General features: G+C 47.0%; 6 protein-coding genes across 6 annotated transcripts; 5 read left to right on the top strand and 1 right to left on the bottom strand.

Moving 5' to 3' along the window:
• Window positions 1–1,111: 1,111 nt before the first annotated feature.
• VFPPC_10611 (hypothetical protein) lies at window positions 1,112–1,912 on the top strand (the record flags this gene model as incomplete). The annotated part of the gene is made up of 1 exon (XM_018288948.2): window positions 1,112–1,912. The coding sequence occupies one exon, from the start codon at window positions 1,112–1,114 to the stop codon at window positions 1,910–1,912; it is 801 nt and encodes a 266-aa protein (XP_018138090.2).
• Window positions 1,913–3,169: 1,257 nt separating this feature from the next.
• Window positions 3,170–5,821, top strand: VFPPC_10610 (hypothetical protein; the record flags this gene model as incomplete). The annotated part of the gene is made up of 5 exons (XM_018288947.1): window positions 3,170–4,707; window positions 4,765–5,461; window positions 5,516–5,560; window positions 5,616–5,750; window positions 5,816–5,821. 5 exons carry the CDS (start codon window positions 3,170–3,172, stop codon window positions 5,819–5,821), a joined length of 2,421 nt encoding a protein of 806 aa, XP_018138089.1.
• Window positions 5,822–7,021: 1,200 nt separating this feature from the next.
• On the top strand, window positions 7,022–9,471 carry VFPPC_10608 (serine/threonine-protein kinase Sgk2; the record flags this gene model as incomplete). The annotated part of the gene is made up of 2 exons (XM_018288946.1): window positions 7,022–8,873; window positions 8,954–9,471. The coding sequence occupies 2 exons, from the start codon at window positions 7,022–7,024 to the stop codon at window positions 9,469–9,471; spliced, it is 2,370 nt and encodes a 789-aa protein (XP_018138088.1).
• A 3,969-nt stretch (window positions 9,472–13,440) lies between these two features.
• Window positions 13,441–14,467, top strand: VFPPC_10606 (hypothetical protein; the record flags this gene model as incomplete). Its single annotated transcript, XM_018288944.1, has 2 exons — window positions 13,441–13,610; window positions 13,723–14,467. The coding sequence occupies 2 exons, from the start codon at window positions 13,441–13,443 to the stop codon at window positions 14,465–14,467; spliced, it is 915 nt and encodes a 304-aa protein (XP_018138086.1).
• A 1,148-nt stretch (window positions 14,468–15,615) lies between these two features.
• On the bottom strand, window positions 15,616–17,468 carry VFPPC_10605 (hypothetical protein; the record flags this gene model as incomplete). The annotated part of the gene is made up of 4 exons (XM_018288943.1): window positions 15,616–16,036; window positions 16,089–16,248; window positions 16,304–17,076; window positions 17,128–17,468. The coding sequence occupies 4 exons, from the start codon at window positions 17,466–17,468 to the stop codon at window positions 15,616–15,618; spliced, it is 1,695 nt and encodes a 564-aa protein (XP_018138084.1).
• Window positions 17,469–20,767: 3,299 nt separating this feature from the next.
• On the top strand, window positions 20,768–21,965 carry VFPPC_10604 (hypothetical protein; the record flags this gene model as incomplete). Its single annotated transcript, XM_018288942.1, has 2 exons — window positions 20,768–21,133; window positions 21,228–21,965. The coding sequence occupies 2 exons, from the start codon at window positions 20,768–20,770 to the stop codon at window positions 21,963–21,965; spliced, it is 1,104 nt and encodes a 367-aa protein (XP_018138083.1).
• Between the last annotated feature and the right edge of the window lie 1,635 nt (window positions 21,966–23,600).

Here is a 23,600-nt window from a genome sequence, read left to right as displayed (position 1 = left end):
CCTACCTAAGTTCATGTTGGTTCTTCAGATTCCGGGCATGCGGGATGGTCTACAACTCGGTACTATACTAGAGATAATCTCTTCAAAAATGGACGAGGCATGTATTTATATCTGTGTTGTCTTGGGGCTCGTGAAATCTACTTAGCTGACATCCGCAAAGCAAGTCGGCCATTATCTACAGCACACATATGCGACTTGTGCCTATATTATGGGCTCTTGTGAAGAACTGCAACTTATGGATACAACGACAGTTGAGGTGCTAGAATCGCGTGCACCTGGTCAATCCCAGAAAGATTACGATTACATTTCACGGGCGATGGAATATGGAGTGATTTTTAAGGATATCCGTCAAGAACACAAAATGCGAGAGATATTGGAGCGTTTCGGGCAGCTCTCGGGTCTTTTTACAACACTACATACACTGCAGCAAGATTGCAAGTATATCCGCCAATGCGGGCGCGTGCTTCGGACTTTGGTGCTGGGAGAAACTGAAGCTCATAACGACATGAGTCCCAAACAGACCGTCCAGCAAATGATGACGACCTCTTTTACACGCCCCTTGGACCCGTGGGAGCCCGTTAGTGACTTCGAAAACAGCCTGAAGCTGCTTTATTTGCATATAATGCGAGATTTGGAGCTGCTTTCGGGCGAGTATTGCCTATTAGAAGATGGGGAAAGAACCCAAGCACCACTCACGCGTAACCACAAGTGCTGGTTTGAACTTGCGAAGCGAGCAACGGCCCTAGGTTTTGAGTCCGAGAATATCAAATTGCTAATGATATCGGACCCGCATCTCATGATGGCAAAAGAAATGCTGGAATTAAAGGGGTTCGAATTCTCCGAGCTGAAGTTCGAAAGTTACATAAGAACAATTGCTATGATCTTAGCGGAGGCACAGCCAAAACAAGTCCATCAACGGTCTCCGCACTTAACGTCAGACATAGGAGAACTGATTAAGCGACGGTGTGGGCGACAATATACAAACGCGTACAACTCAGACCGATTTAATTACACAGCAAGTATTATAAACTGGAGAAACGTAGCCAAAGGCCGTGATATTACTTCTTTATTTGTATGGAAATCAAAGTTTCACGCGTTCTTGGGATATGACATGATCGAGATTGGGCTTGGAGATGAGCCAGTAGATCCTTCGCACGAAAACAACCTATGGGTTGATTGTGACGATGCAGACGAGAGCATGTCAGAGCCTACTCCTGCAAACCGAAACAGTCCGAATGTCAATGCGGAGTACACGCTACATACAGACCCCGAAGGGAGAGAGCAACCCTCCGATCAGGAATCTACCCCCTTCATCACCGACGTACACATCGCAGATTCCACTGTGCAAAGACCTATGGCGCCTGCGAAGCGCGAGATTAACATGCTCCGTCAACGCACAGCACGATCGGCCGCGATACCAAGTCATATTGCACAATCGAGGGTTCAAAAGTCAACCAAACCAGCAAAAAAGAAACTACTAGCTGCCTCAGCGCCAGAACTGAGGCAAAGTCTCATCCCTAACGAGCCCAGCGACGAGGGAATGGCTGAGAATGGAGGGATTTCCATGACTGTGGGCAATTTGGCGGTGACTCAATTGCCTAGTAATAATCAACTTGGTCCAGAAAAGCGCTCCAACATTACCGGTTGCACACAGGTACCTGTGAACGAAGTTAGGGTGTACTATCTTGAGGACAATTGCTGGAAGCTAGTTGGAAGTCATAGCAGAGAAAGCATAGGACGCGCGGTACGAACATTCTTAAGGCAGAGCGGAAATGCATTGTATTTATTCGACAGTGAAGAGAGGGGTATACAACCAAGTGATTGTCATGAGGTTGGTGACCCTGTTGTATGTATTACCTCAGATTCGAAAGGGTTCGGGGACGCTGGCCCTCCGGAGGAGGTCGAATTGTAGATCAGCCCTTGCAAAGTGACTTTATTAAGTACTTTTTTCGCGGTTTTTCTACTGGTTCAGCTGCTCTGCTTTTGTAGACTGGCATTGGGATGCTAATACAAATTCAAATCACCAGACTTAGCTCACTGTTAGCAAGAATGGCTTGCCCGCTTGTCTGTTACTACGTAGTGGCTTATTATCAATACAGCCTTCTGTAAGCGAAGTGATGGAAGGAAGACTGGAACGATTTCAATAATAAGTTCTGTGCGGACCTGACATTAAATTAAGTCGGTTGCAACGTTTCATAGATTATTTATGCGTGTTGGACTAACGTGTAGTTACTATTTTATGGTCGATCCTTATTTATTTATTGTGGTTATTTTTGTCGTAAACCCGCTGCGAAGCATACCTGGGTCTGTGTGTGGTGGCTAGCTCTACGCAGACCTAGGTCTGGATTCCACGATGTAAATTTTTAGGAGTATTTGTTCATAGCTGCACGATTGTGTGTACAAAAGCGACTTCTTTTCTATTTCATCTTCCACATAAAGGATATGATGCACTTAGTACTACGATGCGGTTCACGAATGTACGTGGTGTGCATTTCTTCAAATATATCTCCTTTTTGGGTGTTCAAGGCACGCTCAACATCGAGAAAATGGCCATAGGACTATAGCCTACTCTTCCCGATACCATATTAAAAAATAGGTTCCTCTTATATCAGGTTTGCATTACGTCAGATAGGTAACATATTGTGTTTAGTATATCCCCCTGGAACCCAAAGGAGCCAGAGCAACTGTTATGTCAACTTCCCAGGAAGTGATTGCTAAGACACAAGCTCCCAATCCCTGAAACGGACACAGGAGTATTGCAAGCCATTCTCATGCCTACAGCACATCGCAAGGCAGATTTGGCTCAAAATGGATAAATCACCGGATCCATAGACCTGTTTCGAGGCCAGAGAATTCATGCGAAAGGCAAAGAACCTTCCTGTAGAGGCTATTAGACCGCATCCTTGCGCTCAGCTAGGAGTCGTGCATTGCGTATTGTCCATTGAAGCACTCCAATCGAGGTCTGATGACTTACATTGAGACACCGGACGAGGCAGATTCATGTTCCATAGTCAATGTAACCGGAAGAGATTGGCGTTTGGCCTGAAGACTAAGAGGACGATGCGGTGAAGGACGAATGTATAAAGAGTCGCGTCTCTCCAAAGGGGACGAGTTCAATAAACCTCAACCATCCCGTGTTGTCCAAGCTTCCGGTTTATCAAGAAGAAAAATGTCGAAGAATGAATCAGGGCTGCAAGGCTTGCAGAACCAGCTCGAGATCTCGAGTGCTGACTTTGCATTCTCAGCGTCTACAGAAGCATCCACGCCCCCTACCTCAGTGTTCGATTCTGAGGAAAAGGCTCTACTGGTCAACACAAAGAATGGCCTAATCAAAGGCCGCCTTACTGAAACTCTAAACAGCATTATTGACGTGGTTGAAGACTTTGACGTGCGAGAAAGCCATAACTCGGAGTCCGTCTTGGATTCTGTCTTGGAGTCCATATACTTCGAGCTAGATAGCAATCAGAAAGAGAGAGTCTACAGGTTTTGTTACAAAGTTGTCGACTTACACTTCGACGAAGAACTCGACAGAACCTCGACTAAGTGTGAGGAACCTGTCCTTACTACGGAGGGTGGTCAGGCCACGGACGATATCACCTCAGAGCTCATGGAGGATGCTGGAGTTGAGGCCTCGTCACTTGAAAGCCAACAGCGAAACACTCATGCGGGTCCTACCGATGCAAAAGAACCCAACAAAGGTTCGGCTCAGCAAAAGGAGTCTATCTCTACAATATACAAAGATGATCAGGCCACAGCAGACGATGAGTTGGAACTCATGCGTGATGCAGGGTCTCAGTCTCCATCACTCGAAAGCCAGCGCGGAAGCTTTCAAGGGGACGCTGCGGATGCGGGAGAGTTCCCATGGTCCGAGACAAAAGCTTCAGGATCAGAGTATTCTCGCGATCCAGGCTCAATGCGGCCCCTAGATGCTCTCTTTGTCTCACAGGATGCTTCCAACATTCGCATGTCACACCTCGCCAAAGCAAATCAGCGACCTGAAATCCGACAGAGTTCAGTCGTGGATGCTGCTGCCTGTGCAACTGAATGCACCGGTGAGCACAAACAAACACCAAAGAAACCCACAGATGCATCGAAGACGGATGACACCACCACGCAAATTACTGATGGGGAGATGTTGAATATATCCAAGAATAGCTCCAAAACCACCACTACCAACGCGTCTACCGGGGAAGAAACACTCTGCGCTACGTCACAAAGCGACAAGGGGCAGGACACTTTTATCCATGCTCTGGAAGTGAAGTCCATCGGGGTATTTATTCAAGATGCTTATAACGAGTTAGAATATTTCGCTACAGATACTGCAGACCAAAAGTTGTCTCAATCATGGCAGCTGTGGAAGCATGAGTCGTCGACCTACTCGGATGGTTCGATGCTTCTCGAAGTATTGGACCATGCATATAAAAAGACTCGGATAGCAACCTTCCACTACGCTTTCACGGCCATGCACGCTGCTACATGGTTCAACAATAGGAAGTCGCTGCTGACTGACCAAGGAGAAGTTTCAAAACCATCGCTGAAGTCAAGTGAGATTCTTGACATGTTCACCGGTCCTAAGCCCCAGGAAAGAACGGAGCATTCGAATTGGGAGGAGAAACGGAAGCGCTGCTCAACACATCTTACGCGTGGGCGTAAATTGCTCAAACTGGTCCAAAATTTTGGTCAGGGCATTTTGTTCACGGGTGTTTGGTTCGTATTCCAGCGAATGGGTCATTTTACCCCAGGGCATTACTAATCTTCGTCTAGGCAGCTTGCTAAGTGCAAAGAAGCCGGCATTGACCGTTTAATAGACTACCTGAAGCAAGATGCTCCGAAAAAGTTGGTACTCAATGTTCTGGATCGCCAAATGGAGGACCTGATACAATTCGGGAAAACCGCCCCAGACCAATTCTACGCCTGCTTGATAAAGGAAGCAAGCGACCAAAACATTGACCTAGGAATTGGTCTCGAATCAAAGCAAGGGCAACCAAGAGACGCTGTCATTTCTGAAGCGGTAAACTCGTTGATATGTGAAATTATGGACAGAACCTCAAGCGAAACACTCGTCCTTACCGGCATGAGATCTAAGGTCACTCTAGATCAAGACTCGATACGTCCAATCGATCCAGACAAATCGAAGCGCGTTGGCGTTCCTAACGGGTGGATTGACAGCAATGTTATCCTGGCATGCATGCACTTATCTTACCACCAGCCAGGCGTCAAAGTTGGCTGGTCAATCGATATTCATCAACAAAACAACAAAAAAACTGTTTACAAGCCGTTTAACAGAGCACTGGTCGAACTTAAAAAGTGGCGCAAAGAAACAAAAGAGGGGGTGAAGTTGGTCGCCTTCTTCCCGTTGTTTCAACACAACAATCACTTTAGCCTCCTTGAGATCGATGATGGTGACAAGTGCCTATATCACTACGATTCTCTCCCCACGACAGCTCAGGGCGACGTTATGGTGAGTTTATTGAACTGCCCTGAGCGAAATCCTCCACTAACTACACCTAAACAGTCTGCTTGCAAGGACCAATTCTCGGAGTATAACTACGTTGAGCCAGTACGTACCATCCTTTGACCTGTCGATCGCATGGTATTGCACTGACCGCACATAGCACGTGTTTCAGCAAGAAGATGGTCACAGCTGTGGTCCATGGGTAATCCACACGGCCAGACAACGAATGGCTGGCATGTCCATCCAGCCAGGTAGGTATGGCGATGGCTTCGCTCTCAGGATAAGGGAAGACGTGGTAAGTTTATTGAGAACAGCGTTGAAATATGGCGACTTGGTGCCTCACGACAGCAAAAAAAGGAGAAGTGAAATAAGACAAAATGACGTCCAGCCCAAGGGCAAGAAACAGAAGCTTAAGATCTGAACTAATGCAACATGTATGTACCTAACAAAGCTACACTACAGCATAGCGGCAAATGCTAATAGCAAAATTGACCAAGTCGCCTGGGTCTTCCAAGAACTGCGAAAAGAGAATGTGCTATCAAAGGTAGCGATTGGAGTTATTAGGAGCGTAACCGAGGAATTGACAGCAATTAGCGACAAATACTTGATATGATGGGACGACCACGATGTTGCTGTGTAAGGTTGTCTGTTGCAGTTTTGATGGTGGTTTGTTGGGTCTCAAACAGGCAGACGAATGTACGTCATGCCATTCGAGTTGAATACAGCAGAAGTTGATGATCATGGTTATAGCAGCAACTGGCGGGTCATTGCATTTCCTGATGCCTCTCTCACCCAATGATTACCTTCAAGCAGCAGGATGGGTCGAAATCGGAGTTGGATGTTGGGGCTGGAAGCTTAGTGCGTGGAGGGTTTCTGCGTCAGTTTTCGTAGTGCAAACCAGTTTCCGTTTACCTAGGCTCCTGCAAGGGCTAGCTAGCATGTAGAGTACAACTTGTGCAACTGCAGGAGCGACCGACTCTCTCCTTTGGCTCCACTAGCAGCTACCCTAAAGTTGGTAAAAAGCGTTTACGGAAGCCTGTTAGCAGTGTATATGATGCCGAGAGTGTTTCATTCTGTCATTGAAACTATAATGCATTGCTTGTGCAACAGGTGTAGGTAGACGAAGACGATAATCCCGAGAACGGTGGGTTGTTGCGGCGGAGTACCAGTTTCGGCGAGGTTTTCGAGTCACAAAACACGAGGACCGTGAATGTAGGTTGGACTGACACGTGACAACGAGGAGAGTTTCCCAGGAGATTATCCTTAACAAGTGGCGGGCTGATGCTAGCTACTGTGCCTATGAAACAGCGCAGTTACCCCAGCATGATTCATTTCTTTCCTGCATAAAACTTAGAAGCTGAGGAGTTATGTCTATATCACCGGGGAACAGAGTTGGTACGTAGATCAATCGCTTCAGCAGCGGAGAATCGTGGCCGAGAGTGAAGGGGTGGGGATATCAGGCATTTGCCACTGCACAACCACATAATGGAAGACAATGGAGAAGAATCCGACGTTGATTCTCGCACTCTGCTACCAATGATGCGGCGTTTCTAATTAGCCTACAGAATGGCTGATCTTACTCAAGAAGAGCGCGACACCATCGACAAAAATTCTCTCGGCGACTCGCTCAGCAGCGTTCGCGAGGCATTGCGCGAGGCGGAACGAGACACGCAACACGAAACATCTCAATCAGATGACAGCACGTGTGCACCAGAACGACCGCGCTTGTTCGCGGCAGCAATAGGGAAGCTATTCGTAATATTGTCTGCATCCGATGTCTCCTTGTTGCTTGCATCGAGAACAGGAAGGGACGCTCTTGCGCCTGATCTGACTGCAGTTCGCCTACGCGTGCTGAAAGGTGATTTCGAGTACAAGCACTTTCGCCCATTATCGCAGTTTGTGATCAAGCAGGCACCGGATGTTGACATCTGGGCTGCCGTCATCGCCTTCGTTCGATCACTTTCTCACTCGACTCCGCCGCCGAGCCTTCCGCCATCCTTCGAAACCCCAATCACCCATTCATCCGCCTCGCAGCAAGGGTCAGAACAGACGCGACGGAAGATCGAACCTTGCGTGTTCGAAGAGATTCGCTACTGTACACATCGTGCGGTCGATGGATTTCACGAGAAATATTTTACGGGACACAAATGGAACGGGCGAGCCAAGCGAATCTGGCAGAGCATCAAGAGTCGCTATAGCGACGTTGATAAGAGGTGGATACAGCTACCTGACGCGGCCAGCGAGGACGAGGTATGCGGCTGGTTGCTCAACTTGCAACAAGAGCTATGGCCAACCGAACGAGCCGCGTACTTCAGGAGCGGTGGACGGAATAAAGTTGGGGTTGAGGCATCGCGACAGCTGGACCTTTTTGTGAAGATGAGAAAACATGAAGCAGCAAACACAAAGCACGACTGGCGGCACGTGTTGGTTGTCGGCGAGCTCAAGCAGTCCGACCAGGAAACCAAAAGCCTATGGCTTCAGGTTGGCAGCGCTGTGCGAAATGTGTTCGCTTACCAGCCTACACGAGTGTTTGTGCACGCCTTCACTTTGACCGGGACAGAGATGGAGACATGGGTCTTTGACCGGTCTGGGCCGTATAGCGGCGCTACCTTTGACATCCATGAGGAGCCCGAAAAGTTCATTCAAGTCGTCTGTGCATATTTGATGATGAGTGACGAGGAGCTGGGCTTGGATACTTTCACCAAACCAAAGGACAATAGGTTGTTTGTCACCATACCTGTTGAAGCTCGCGGGAAGAAGCGGAAACGGCAACTGGAACTCGACCCCAATCCAATCGCCCATCAGCGAGCCATAGTTTGTCGCGGCACGTCTTGCTTCCTCGCCAGGGCCACTGGCGCTGCAGAATTTGACAGAGTCGTAAAATACTCTTGGACTTCCAGCATGCGACCGCCGGAGGCTGAACTTCTCACCAAGGCATACGAACGCGGCGTTAAAGGCCTTGCGAAAGTTGTTGGCTACTACGAAGAAGTCACTAGCATAAAGAGGTTGCGTGAAGGTCTAGTCTTCTCGACTCCATATAAGTTTCGTGGCGTGCCACGCAGTGCTAATACGTCCTTATCTCAATCGCAACCCCCACTAAGCCACTCTTTCAGCCAATTTCACGGTCTCAGTATTACCAGCAACGGACACAGCAAGAGGAAGTCGACGGATTGGTCGAGCCATCCGTCTAAGAGATCTCGGTCGAACAGCCAGCTGGCTGAAACAGAACACGCAGAGAACGGCGTCACTTATCCAATCCAACAACCCCAAGGCACCAGTCTTGTCCAGCAAGACCAGGCACCATATGATAACCGCATCCTTCGCGTACTGGCTATCTCTCCAGCAGGACGATCTATCAGCCAGTTCAAGTCTGTTTTCGAACTCCTCGAAGCTCTCGTGACGCCATCAAAGTTCATCGGTCACTATACATGGATGGCAAAATCCTGCATCGAGATATTTCCGAAAACAATATTATCATCACTGATCCGGGAAAGGCAGACGGCTTCAAGGGCATGCTCATCGACTTGGACTTAGCTAAGGAAGAAAACAAAGGCCCTAGCGGGGCTCGACACAGGACCGGCACAATGGAATTTATGGCAATTGAAGTTCTTCTTGGGATTTCGCACACTTATCGACACGATATTGAGGCCTTCTTCTACGTCCTCATCTGGTTATGCGCTCGCCGCGGCTGGGCATTGGATAGTACTTCGGAAAAACCGGCGACGAGGACTGTTCTTTCGCACTGGTACACCGGAACCTACAAGGACATTGCGCGAAACAAGCTTGGCGACATGGATGAGGGAAAGGGTAAAGGGCTTGATCTCATATTGGAAGAGTTTCCACCGGCATTTGACTGTGTTAAGCCACTGTGTCGGGCGATACGAAAGCTCTTATTCCCATATAGATATGGACTTTTTACCGGTACTCCACGAGACCCGGAGATACTATACGACCCAATCATCCAAGCATTTAATGATACTATAGCAGGAATTAGAATGAGCGAAGCAAAGACGTGATATGTCACGCGAAATAGAACAATTGAATCCCACTATGTAGAGTTCTTGACACTTCCGGAATTACACTTCTACATAGCCTTCTATGTGGCACGGAGCGTAATATTGGTTAGAACCATGCACGACTCTCAACGCTATCTGCCGCCAGCAGCACAGCGCCTTTCACGACCAGTGACTGGTCCAAATATTGTCGCGGAAAATCACGTAAATCACTCAATCCAACAGTTTCCTCCCTGGGTGTTACCTTCTTATGCTTGTTTGAGGCCCCACACAAATGGTAGTTCACCGTGCCGGGGGTTTCCGGTTAATATCGGGTCATTTGGCCCCATCACATGATATCCAAATCCCCGAACCTAAACCTACGTAAGAGTAATGTGTGAGCCCCATTTTGCGTCCTCAACACTAACCACGACACTTCACCAGCATAAGGCACTTTGTGTCGAGATGACAGAGGTTTTACGATTAGGCGCCAATATGACTGAGGAGTCTCTAATCGCCTCAGCGAGACTGTTAGTTTATGTGCGTGCTGGCAGAGCTCTTGCTAATCAAGGGTAGTCACAATCAATTTCCGCCCGACAGCGCGTTTCCTCACATCGAGCACCTATCTGAAGAATTTGAAGAATTTTGTACAATAATTGCAAAATACAATGCCCACCACCATTTCCGGCCGCGGCTTCTTCATCGCCATACAACAATCCCCGAAGGGCAAATATTGCTAGGCACCAGCACAACGGAACCGTCCGGGTTCTGGACCGAACCTACGCCTATTTCCAATATCGATCCTCAGAAAATCCACCCTCATATTATCTCAGTGGATGCAACTCTTTGTACGAGTGAAGGCGAAAGTCGTAATGTTTCTCTATTCCCCTCCGAGTTTCGCGACGGTCCGCCAGTGAGCATTGGAAATATTGATGGTAACTTCTTTACCGAGCTCGGCGAATACCTTTGGGCGAAGGGCTTGGGAAACACTCTCGGGCTTGAGGTATTACAAGGTCAGAGTGAGAAAATGATTGAATTTTCTTTTGACTTTGGCAGTCTTTTGGTTAAAGAAGAGGAGGTGAAGGAGGAGATCAGGAAGATGAGAGGACAGTTCATAATCCAGGAAACAGGATGGTCTATCACGGTCAAGGACGGGACTGTCTATAAGACAGGGGAGACACAGTGCTGGATCTATCCACCCCCTACCGGCCACGTCAAAATCATTAATAGTAAAATTAAGGGCGTGTCGCAGGCTGTAAATTTTTTGAGAAACGAAGGTATATTGGCTGGGTAGGCTACGACGAATGGCACGCCGGGATGGCCGGCCCCTTGCTTCATAACTTATATATTTTCATCCTGTTTAATAATAGCCCGAACCTCATACGGAGGCGGTGAAGCGACGAGGTGAGCGACGGTCCACAATGTTGGACCTAATCCGAGACTGCGCTTTCAATGAAATCCGCTACCAGTCCTGTATCTAATACTTGCATCGTTACAAAGAATTCTTCGCCGCATTGGTTCCAGAACGGTTGACCAAACCCATCTCTTTGAATCATTTGCTTTAAACACCCTATTGCAATCAAAAATATTCCAGTAACTATACCGCTATCATTTGGAGAAGGTCTTTCTATATAGACCTCCCGACCAGATGCCAGTATAATATTGCCCAATGCGTTTGACAACCTTAGTGTAATGGATGGGGGCAAACCACCCGGACAACCGAACCAAATCCCGCCCAGGATATCCTCAGGCCGTTCGAGAACTATCCGTTGAAGAATACGTTTCTCGAACTGAATCGCCCCTTTACAACATTAGTTAGGGACAAGTTTTCCGCCATAAATATGCACTTACTAATGGCCGAAGAATTGCTATCTTGATTCAAAAGAGCGCCGATGCGGCCAAAATCCCTTCTCTCAGGTCTGAAAGTATCGGAAGCTGTAAGATCTCTGGCGAAGCTCTGCAGCCGCAGCTTCACGGACGGATTACCTTGTTTTCGTTTCTCTTTGATTACCCGGTTGGTGTTCAGTTTCGACAGAGCTCTTGAGTCGGGCGTCCTGCCTGATGGCGATTTATCTCCACCATTGTCTTGGGTTTCTCCTACTCTGTCGCGACTGAGACTTGATCTATCACTTCTATGTACGTCGTCATCGCCAAAAGCTGGTGCAATCGGGGGTTTCCAGGCACATGTGACTTGAGACTGCTGGCCAGGTTGAAATTGAAATGCTGTGAGGTTTCGAAAAGGTTCGCGTAAGGTTTGTAGGGTTTGTTCGCTCAGATCATTCCAACCTTCTTCCTCGCATTTATATTCAATGTTGAGGTCTCGAAGGAATTGGATGACCCTGGTAAACGTGTCCCCTTTAACTGGCACGTACCTCTCCCAGCTTCGAAAGACTTAGAAGTGTGCTTAAAAACAGGTAGCAGGACTTACACGAGATCGCTGGTTTTCTCAGGAAGCAAAAATAAGCATCCTGGACATAGGGCATCCATAAATCCACGGTATCTTCGACCGATCTTCGCCCAGCCCACCACTTTCTCGCGAACGGTATCGGGGTCATATCCCCCTGGTTGACAAATCACGGCAACCACAAAGGCGACGCCGCCGCTCTCAGTCTTGGTAATATATTTTTTACCGTCGAGTTCTGAAATGATGTCGTGATAGGAAGTCGTCAGAAATCTCCATAAGATCCTGGAAAGGACGCGATCTGTTTCCACATTACACGTGTATTCATAGTAGTCAGATGGTGATTGGAGGTCAACACCGTTTTTAGACGACTGGCGTAAAAGGTTGCGGTGGTCTTGTTTGAGAATCTTCGCGACGCTCCGAGGGACGTTGATGTGTTGGGATTGAACTGACCATAACGAACCGAGTATGTTTGGTGGGGACCTCCTACCCTTAACCGATGATTCCAAGCCTCCGGGTTGTAGGCCCGGCCGGGACCCATCCCCATCCCCGCATGATGCTAAGACCTTAGCAAGATTGTTGTGGGATCTCTTTGGGAGCCTCGGAAGATGTTGTTCGAGCTCCTCGATATACTACGCGCTATTAGTCTGTGATATTCCTTAGCATGCGCATAATCACCTTATCGTCAATGAGCAAGTCTTCCAAATTGCGATGCTCCAATCGTGAGCGTATATCTCTGCTCACTTGCTGACCCATTGTGGAGGTGAAGAGATGGATCGTGTTGGAAGTTTCAAGGCAATGCAGCCTGTCTGAAGTAATGGGTCGACCAGCCCCTCATTTCGGAAATGCCACATGACGGTAGGGACGGCTGGGACTTGTTTGGAGAAATCGAGACAAATTGTTCGTAATTTTTCCAGATTGGGTTAGTGTAGACGCCATGATATCTCAGCCATAACAGCTCGTACTGTCCAATGGCCGGATGGCTGTCCAATGGTATCAACTGCAGTTTTACACAGATGCAGCAATTATGTGAGGTGATCGCAAAACTGCTTTGGCCACTCACAATTCGCAGGTCGGATTCAAATATAACACTTCTCTATGCACTTTATGAGTTGCGGCTAAGAAGTAACCTGCGCTCACAATTTTTTTTATTTCCTCCTCTAGTTTCTACAGAGCGGATGATTTGAGCTTGTCAAGATCACGCAATCAAACCGCGGCTGTCCAGCTTAACAGGCGGTATAACCATGCAAGACGCAAACTTGGCCAGTCGATGCTCCAATTCAAGCCCATGGCTTATAAGCATTTGTTGTGACGTGGCTTGCAGAAGAGCTGTTGGCTGCATCACGAAGGACGGAGCGGCCAGGGTCCTGAACGCATCGGCAATGGCTGTTCGGCCGCCAAAGTAGGCAACGTTGGAGACAAGAGACAAGGAATTCTGTTATATAAATATCCAATGCTTCTCGATTTGGCAGAATTTCTCAGGTTCATCCTTCGACACAAGTTTGGGCTCGTGTTTTCTTTGACATACATAGCTCGAGACTGCATCACCGTCTTGTCCCCTTTCAACATCGCAATTCCATCCATCATCGGCAATGTCTTCATCACATTCCACCACGACTCTCCCTAGCAGTCGCTCTACTACACCGTTCACGGATTTAGACACTGTTGTGGACGAGGACTGGGTCAAACTTAACAAAGCCAAGAGCGATGCAAGCACTAGAGAAAGAGAGTCTCGCATGAATAACAAGCAGGCAGTTCATTCGTAAGTATTCAACGTTCACTGCGAAAAGATTTAGGCAGAGCATGTCTCTGTTATTGGAATACCTCTGTGCGCATCTCTCCGGAAACCCTCACTGACGCTAATTCAATCATAGAACTATTTCCTTGTCACGTTCAGTTGACGACTGTGTTCAGGCGCTGGGCGTTTGTCTAAGTCTTACGGTCCATTCAAAATCTATCAACAGTAGCGGCTCCTACTGGGGCGATGAATATGCTCTGACACTTCGTACCAACAGCCCTGCCAACCACGACTTTCCTTCGCCGGCCTCCAGCCCCCTTGGAGGTTCATCATGGTCTCAATATAATGACAGAGTGAAATCTCATCAGGAGAATCGTCCTGGCGTTGAATGTGAACCGATAATTCAAGACTCCGCGGAACCAGCACCAGGTTGCGCCGCCAATCCCAACCCTGCTGAATCTGCGGCTATCAGTGAGAATGAGGTGACTGAAATCAAAACCACCAGCGTTAAATCTGGAAAAGAGATTGTTATTCGGGTTTCTCGCGCAAGCATCCTGAGACAGCTAGGTTTGCCAATAATGGAAATTGAGAGGGTCGGCGACAGTGCTGCGACTGCTGAAAGGAGGGATGCTGACGCAGAAGTTCGAGCACTTAACACCGTAACTCTTGATGCGCAATCTCATCTTGAGAATCAGCCTGGTGTTGAATACGAATCGACAGCTCAATGCTCAACGGAACCATCACTAGGTTACTCCATCAATCTCACCCCTGTTAAACCTGCTGCTATCGATGAGGATGAGATGACTAGAATGATCATCAACGATGAAACCGGGGAGTTTATTGGGGTTTATCCCGCAGATGTGGTGCGGCGGCCATCTTAATCCGTGATGAAACCCAGGGGGTCAACAACAGTTACTGCTATATCCATCGAAGATCGGGGACATGTACACAGCAACTCTTGATGTGTAAAAGTGGTCATAAGATTGTGACGTGGCGCAGTTTGTTATTATGCGACAGGATCTTATGGTTTGTACTGACACGATGCCCATAATTTGTATACATGATTTAGTTACTTTATCCAATTAATCATCGCATATTGAGATGTACTATGAAGTGAGACTTCCGAACATTCCCATTGATGACTTGACCCTTATGAGCGCGCGCATTACGCATGCATTTAACAAAGAAGAATTGACGTGGTCCTGCAGATTGCATCCTGTCCTAGTATTTAAACACTATTTCATGACTGATTAAATATAACAACGTGTGTCCTCATACTATTTACAAGCGATTGCGACGTTCCTAACATCTACATTGGTTTCGAACAGGACTTGCCCACGGCGATCGGCTGATTATTTCCCCGGCTAGAGCCTAACTTGCCCCGCTTCCTCGGCCATGGATACCCAATTCACTGATCTGCTCCTGGAGGGGAACGTGAACTTTCTTGAAATAAACGCCAGCGAAGACGAGCAGGCGTGCGTTAAAACAATGCAGGCATTCGGGACCATGAATTTAGATGAAGAAGAGGTTGTCTTGGCTCGGGAGGCGGCGAAGCATCGAGTCAACAGAACCGAAATCCGCCCTAACATTTACGCCTATGATTGGTCGGACGCGCATGGCGCATTCTGGGACAGAGTCAAGAAGAGTCTGGTAAGTGAAACAGCATGCATTTAACGCAAACATGGCGCGCTAACCAACAAGGCACCGACGTTGGACACATGGGGAGCTACCTTGGACAAAGTCGAGACAAATGTAGTCTCTGTAGCCGCCGGAGGCGGGATTAGGGCTTTACCTGGAACCATCTCCTTTGCTATACCAATGCACGAGGATGAGTTTGAGATGGAAATATACATCGAAACCCCAACCCCGATAACAAGAATTCACAAAAATATCTGGCGGCACAACTTGGCCTATTCACTTCTGGAGCCTGGGACGGCAATTGGCACACGAAAGGAGGAAATTTATTTGTTACTTGCAAATTTCAAACTTAATAATGACTAGGGTATAAGTAGCGTAGTTATACTTTTTACTATACAAAAAATTGACTGTTATCTATAACAGAGTTGAGACAACCCGAGAAGATGTCCACACCGAATGAAGAAATACCGATATCGTCCAGCGATCCGGTGCCATTTTCATCCAATGTTTCCAGGAAGTTGTCGAAAATTCGTAGTGGATCGGTTTCTTGAGAACCGGGAAGCGGTGTACGAAAGTTGACTCCTTCGAGACTCTGTTGAGTTTGTTGATCTTGTATTCCGCTAGTGTCACTGTACAACAAGCTGTTAGGCGAAGCCGTATTGCCACTCTGCCCACCATGTACCGGACAGCCGTTCTCGAGATAAACACCATATGTATAAAGATCGTCGTCATATGGTACTTTAACTACATGTTTGGTTACATCATGCAGTGCGAGACGTTCTGCATTAAGATCTTTGCATATAGTCTCATAGCTAACCGAGACGTAATTAGCATCAGTGGTATAGAAGTTATTGGGAAACTAACTCTTTGTCCCATAAAGCGGCGATAACTGCAGGAGCATGGAATATTATAGTAGGACCGCACAGAGGCGGAAGATCCGCTCCTATTAATTCTGCTATTTTGTCGGCTCCTTCGACTCGCTTGGCTTCGTCACCAGGAAGGTTAGTTAGCAAATTACGGGTCTCTAGGATAAGACATTAGTGGCCATAGAAATAGCTATTAAAGCAGGGTCTTCATACTGGCAAATAAATTGTACACCTGTGCACCACAATAGCATTTGGAATCGTTGTTAGATAGCGTACTGGCGATACGATTGATAAGCCTTGAAGATCTGGCAGACCGGTCGGCTTCCTTATCAGATTCGATCTTTTTTTCACGACGGAGGAGGAATCGCATGTCGGAAGAGTATCGCTTGTTCGCCCACATAATTTGGTCAGCTCTCTCGTGCGTTTTGCTGCGCAGCTTCTGTAGGATTTCGGCAAATTCTTCTCGCTGGTCGTAAGTCGTCAAAATAGGGAGTCTGTTGAGTTGGCTACCACTTGGCAAGGAACGGCAGTCGGAAGCATTGTTGGACGATTCAGGCGTTTTTATTTCCGCAGCTTTTAAGAGTTTCTTCGAAATCGTATCGACCGCATCCTTTTGACGTTTCCTTTTTTTCCTTGGGCGAGGTTCGGTGCCTGTGTCGACACTATCCGTTTCTTTGCTTGAACGAGGCTCCATGGCGGTGTCACTACCATCCATTTCTTTGCTTGCGTGACGCTCTGTGGTCGTGTCTGTACCATTCGTTTCTTTTCTTGAGCGAGGCTCTGTGCTGTTTGTGTCGCTACTGTCCATTTCATCGGCCATATCGATACACCGACATAGACATGTAGAGATCATGCGGAACACTACATCCGCTTCCGCGCTAGAAGATGTTGCAGTGGCGGTTTGTCGTAGATAATCAAGACCAAGCTGTGCGTGATCAAGACAAGTACACGCGGGTGATGCATTTTGGGGCATCTTGACCTCTTTGCTAAAAATTCATGAACCGTAGCCCCCCCAAAAAACGGAGTGTTTCTCTTACCTGTTATCATCATCGAAACGCCACTGATTTGGCCGAATGTAAACATCGTATATAGTCTGGTGTTGTTGTTTTAATTCCCTCCCAGGAGCATCGTCACAGCACTTCGTATATCTTCGGATCGGGAAGAAGAATAGATTCTGGTACTGCTTGTGCTTAATTGGCATAATAAGGATTTCGCAGGCGCTAGAATGGCCATTATGTGACACCTTGAAGTAGTGAAGGGTGTTGTGTTCTGGGATTTGTGAAAGTTGCTGCTGTCCAGCTATTGCCAACGTGAGCGCATTCTGCACCTTTTCATCTTCTATAAAGAATTCAATGTCCCCTTTGTGTTTATTCTGCATTTTGAGAGAAAAGTAGTTGTAAGAGGAAAGAACAACGAGGCTGTCGCACCACAATCAACCGGCCCCAAATCCCATTCAGTGGTAAGGAGCCCTGCACCCCGACTCGGAGTGGCGTCTCGTAGACCCGCTTTGGTGTGGGCAATCGAGGTTGCCTCCACCAAAGCGGATCTGTCCTAACCAATCACAGCCCATTTCACACAGCTGAAATGCAAGTTACCACACCATTCGACAAGGGAAGACAACGAGATATCAGGACAAGACATATGCGTTGGGAAATGGTACTAGATGGGAGCACTTTGGCTACGTTCCCGTTATTGTAGTGCATGGAAGACGCACTGCGACTCCGTCGTGCGCAAGGGCCCGTCATTATCAACTTTGTTCATTTCAGCTATCACACATTGGTGAGATTCTCTCCTACTTTGGTAAGTTGAGCGAGGTGGAAATGGGTATGACAAGAAGGGCGAGGGGATGTTGGTAAGACGTATACGTGATACGGACCAGGTTGTATCCGACCCTGACATCAACAGACGAATTCTTTCGAGCAAACTACTTAAAATGAGGCTGCTCCTGCGGGAATGGCGGTGAGTTGGTAGCCTTGTTGACGCTTTCATTCCGTCTTTGATACCATGCAGCAGGAAATACATTCGTCCTTGTCCTACGAGCAACAGATCTTAGTGACAGTTTTATTTGTTTTGCAATGCATCATTATTTTCTCTGCATTCTTTGCTAGAAAGGCACCGGATAACTCGCCAGGGAAATACTTGCCTTTCTCGTATGTCTTGCTTGTTGCCGGAGTTGTGGTTGGTATTTTCCTCGTGGTGGCGATGTGGCGCGGGCTATGGGGTTTCTCATCTGGGCATTGGGCAGATTATCATCTATACACAGCATTATTATGGAGCATGCTGGTAGAGGTGAGTGAGTGCGTATTCATTCATGAATTGGATGGACAGACTAAACCCGTTAAAGGATGTATATTTTTCTGGTTTTGCTGTTCGTGTATTTGGAGAAACCAATATCAACGGCAAAGCTGTGAAACGTTTTCTGCAGTTCTTATCCGTTATTGGAATTGCTTTGCTGGCAACTGATATGGGAGTTAGAGAGCCGCCTCGGTATTTGACAACATCAAGTGTAGCGGTCCATCGAGGGTCCATGCTGCTTGCATATTGCATCATGTTCTATTCAGACATTAGGCGAGCGAGCAATACTAAGAGAGCATGTGCTAACACAGAACTGTGGATTTCCATAGGAATCCGGGCTGTTTGTGAGTTCCTTACGTTTGGGCTATCGTTCCTTTCATTTCATGAAGGACTAGCATCACCCCTGAACTACAAACTGGTGAGATATCTTCCTCTGGCTATTCTACATGTTTTATTTATATGCTAATCGTGCAGTTTTCAAACGGACTCTTTACTTTCATTGGTCTTGTGCATGGCTTTACGCGTCTTGGTCTTGTGCATGTACTCATACAAGCCTGGAATTATTGCAGGAGTAAGGTGGAGAAAAGAGCCAGGAGAGAAAAACCGGATGATGTTTCGTTTTCAGATTTGTCAAGGATGGAAAGCACGCCTGGCGACTCCAAAGACAGGCTCGTCGGTGCAGCAGAGGAATTGTAAAGGAGAAATTGCACGGCGCCGAACTGAACATGTGTCACCATCGAGTCGGTCAAGGTTATTACCTGCCGCCAGCATCAAAGATTTCCAAAAGGTACCGCGGCTATGAGAATGCCTGCCCTATGTATTAGTGTATGGCAAACACGCAAGTTTACGTATTTATCTTAGTAATCTTGATCTGGACTCAAAATCCTCTATATAAAGTGATCTTTGCCCCCTCTCCTGACAAATTTTCGTAGACTCACTTCGTTCCATAAATCTGTATTTTGGCGCAAACCTACTGCTGCAGTTGTGTCATCACTATTGCTGAACCTTTTTAATTCGCCGCAGTACAACCTGCTTGAGCGTAAGTAACGAAGCCAAATTTGGTTGGCTATGCTAATTATAAACAGCTGCTAGTTGAAGATGAACAAAAAGAAACTAATCACAGTGTATAAATGCAAACCATGCAAACCACTGCGTTATGCACAGCATCCGGCCAAACCTGCCCTACCTGTCGTGAAAAAATGAATCAAACCCATACCTTGAAATTAGTTACACAAGAGGTTGCTAAAGCAGAGCAAGCGAGACAAAACAAAAGACGTTAATAGATCCAGCATGGGGTATACTGAGTGTTGATAGATAACAGGATTCGTTTGTCGTGTTATGACCTAGCACCGAGCGGCTCAGTAACAGTTTTAGGCTACGGTTATTGGAATGGTAGACGAGAATTGAGGCGTGACATTGGTACTAAGAATAGATTTTCACTCGGATTTGTACCTAATGAGTGAGTGATATCCCAATACAAATATGCCGCCCCGGGAGTTCAACCGCGGAAAGTATCGCATATCACCTTGGACCATCAGACAACTTATCGCGCGTTCTACAGCACATACACAGCGCAATATGTCAGCTTCCCATTATTGACCTACGTCAAAACCAGCAGCCGCTTTTCATAAGCCCAATCCACAAGACGCATGGGCTCGCTCTTTTACCCATGTCTAGGACAAGGGCTGCCTCATCACTACAGTGGCCGGTCAGTACATCACTGATATATTAAAGCAGTGCATTTTCCATCGCTCTGTGGACTTGGGAAACGCTTTATTGAATAAAGAAGCAGTGTAAAAACTTATGCATAAACACGCGCAAAGCCATAATTATTGAGGCACCTATTTGAGCTACAGTGTTGCCATCCAAATATTAGAGAGGTTACAATTTTTGCTGCTATGGTTTATTGTGGCAAACCTTCGACAGGTTGCGATACTTGCAGACAACGCCGAATCAAGGTACGAGCAAATCTAGCAAGCTAGAATATTCTCTTTGTGTTTAATGTTTAACGTAAGGCATGTTTAGTGTGACGAAACTGTGCCCGTTTGCAAGCAGTGTCAAAAGAGTGGCAGAACATGTACTGGGCCGAAAATAGGCTTGGACATGAACTTGCGTTACTGGTCTCGCGAAAGGGTAGGGAAACAGGGTCATTATCTGAAGGAACCCCCAGCGAGCCCACAAAACCAAGAGAAAATTAGGCCGGCAATCTCACCGACAAGCGATATAGCTGCCTTACAATCACCAATAGATCCATGTCACAAGCTGCCTCAAGAATCGCAAGCACTTCAGCTGTCCTTACAAGAACAGGCAAATGCTTACTTCAGTTACGTTTACGTCTCCACCCCAATTGATGAGAACTTGGCCGGCTTTACAGGATTTGCCATGCCTCTGGAGATCAGCAGGGAACCAAAACACTACCAGTTGGCGTTCGAAGCTTGTGCTATGGCAGCGTTTGCAAAAGATGCTGTTGATTCGAAGTATTGCAATTGTTTGGCTATTGCAAAGTACGGCTTGGCGCTACGAGCGATACATGATGCCCTTGGCGCTACGGCTATGGTGCAAAAGGATGCGACCTTGGCGTCTGTTCTACTCCTGGCCCTATTCGAGTGCATCAACCCTACAACTGGTGGAGTGAGAGGTTGGTACAAGCACATAATAGGTGCTATGAATTTGGTTAAAGAGCGTATCCGCCAAAAAAGTGCAAAGCAGATTGCACATTCCTTATTTATATCAGTACGCACGCAAATGGTAAGGCTGCACTGAGATGCTTGGATCCTCGTATCGTTTTGCTTCTTGCTTCCGTGCCAACACATATCTCTCCACGCAGCTAATTTTCGATCAGGTCTTACATAGTCTTGTAACACTCTCAGGTGACGATGATGAAGTCTGGTGGCCACAAGACAACATTACTCACAAATACACCTTAACCCAAAAGCTTTGCGCTGAGGCCAGCTCACTTGGCGCAAAGGCAAAGACTCTCCTCGACCACCCCAGAAACGAAGAATATGCGAGAGAACTGTTTAAAAAGTGCCAGGATCACGACCGGAGATGTAAAAATTGGTGGGAAAGTTCTTTTGCGAACACTCAACATAGAATTGCTTGGACTGATCGAGTTCTTGGTTCTGAGCATAACAGATTTCAGCCGTTGATGCTCTGGAACATGCTGCTGCATGCAAGGGTTCTCCTGAACATGAGTATAGTACGATGCGTGGCATGCATCTATGAGCCTAAGAAAAATGATTACAAAACCAGCACGGAATATGCTCAAGCCTTTTTGGAGTTACAAAGTCTCATCTCAAACATCACAATCAGTTTTCAACAACGAAAAGAGATGATTTCAGCGCTGGGAGGATATTTTATGACTTGGCCTCTTGCCTTAATGTTGTCCTCGAAGCGTCTCCAAGAGAGTCAAAGGGCCGTTTTTAACGATCAGTTGAAGTATATTGGAAAAAAATATCTTGGCATTTGTCACGCCTTTGTCGCTCCAATGGCGAGGTTGGAGGAGCAGGAGCAACACCCTTTTGGCTCACCAAAGATGCTCTGGACTGCTCCAAACCGCGTCGAACAATACCCCTACTAAGGTAAATATGCTGCTTATCACATTGTAATTTTTTTCAACACCTCTCGCTTATGACACATAAATGATAACCTAATCTTGGACAATCCTCGGGCTCAGGAGAACTTGGGCAATCTTAGCCATTCCACCAAGTCGAGTCAAGTGTGATTAAGGATAAAGACAGAGCCGGCAGAGTATAAAGCTAGGACCGAAACCCCTCTCATGCCTTCAACTTCGCTCACTTAAACAGTCACAATTCTACGCAAACTCATTTGGCATTCCGATTCGATTTATCTATCTTCCGAATCAAACCATGGAACTCGATGACCCTGAAGTCGGTCAGGATTGGTGCGACCCAGAATCAGCGTTCACCACATACATGGAAGATGTTCCGAGGTGGGTACAAAAACTCGAGGAGCTACGGGTCATAAGAAAGCCGCAGACTGTGTGATATGATTCACACAAACAAAACTCCCTCAACGAATTTTGCAGTTTTATACAGAATCTTATAGACTCTGTCAAGAGGTGGAGGATAAGACTACAGGTGTACCAGCCTAAAAGATCGTTGAATATAAGCGAAGGTCAGGAAGAGCTTTCGCGCCTTTTACGGGAAATTCGGTAAGCTGATAGCTGCGACCTTAGACGGCAAAGGTCCTGGTGCTGAGTAACAAAGAGAGCATTTCGGTTCAAACACAAACCCTAGCAAAGTTTCGTCAACACAACGAATTACTGGAGCTCCCCGCGGCGGACATAAAGTCCACAGACCTGGAGGATTTAATCGACACCATTTATCGAATGGACCTATTTGACTTTTCGGAATACTACGACCTTGAGGAGAAGAAGAGGAAGGAGCAGACGCTTTCTAAGGAGGAAGTCGAATATCTAGTGGGTGTCCTCATATGAAAATTTTCCAACTACTACAAACTGTGCGTTCCAGATCAAATTCGTCCAAGGATTTATATTACCATCTGGATCGTTTGTACTGCCTTCATATCGCTTCCCGGCGTGAGAGCGAACGCTATCCTACTCGGCGTCTTCCCAATTGCAACCAGTTGCCCGCACCAGCTTATACCAACGTCCCACCAAATGGAGCAAATAAACGCATTTAGAGGCTGCCACAGCAGCGACGTATTTGGTCCCGAGCTTGGAGTAACGACACAAGGTTCAAATTTTGAGGATTGAATAGATGGAGACTATTTCCATCGGGCTGCAGACCCATATGTTGCTGTTCACACACTACAGCTCGACGAGACGGCTCCGCTGAGCTTCTGGTTGGGTGCACAGGCGAGGATTTTAGGTTTCCTGTTTTAGAAGCAACTGTTATTATCTTTATCCAGGGCTAATTGGACCCGTCTTTGTCTACATGGACCAGACTCATCGCTATCGTACTGACATATTTCTTCCACGCCCAAGTCTAATGTCTACATTTGTTTCAAATTGATTTCATTCTTGTGTGGAGTCTCACCGTATTTCGGCTGGTCCCGTACCGCTCGCCAGTATCGTCGTAGCCACCACCGAAATCCCCGTACTAATGAGTTAAGACGAGCTTGTACTCCAACCAGTCGGTCCATCTGTTTTGCCAGACACATGACCAAATTGGTAGCGAGGACGCAATGTTACCTTTGTTCGGTCTGTTGGGAGCAACAGCGCTTGGAAAGC

This window comes from Pochonia chlamydosporia (genome assembly GCF_001653235.2).
Source record: "Pochonia chlamydosporia 170 chromosome Unknown PCv3seq00009, whole genome shotgun sequence".
Taxonomy (NCBI): domain Eukaryota; kingdom Fungi; phylum Ascomycota; class Sordariomycetes; order Hypocreales; family Clavicipitaceae; genus Pochonia; species Pochonia chlamydosporia.
Note: the sequence above shows the minus strand (reverse complement) of the source record. Positions and strands in the feature narration are given on the sequence as shown.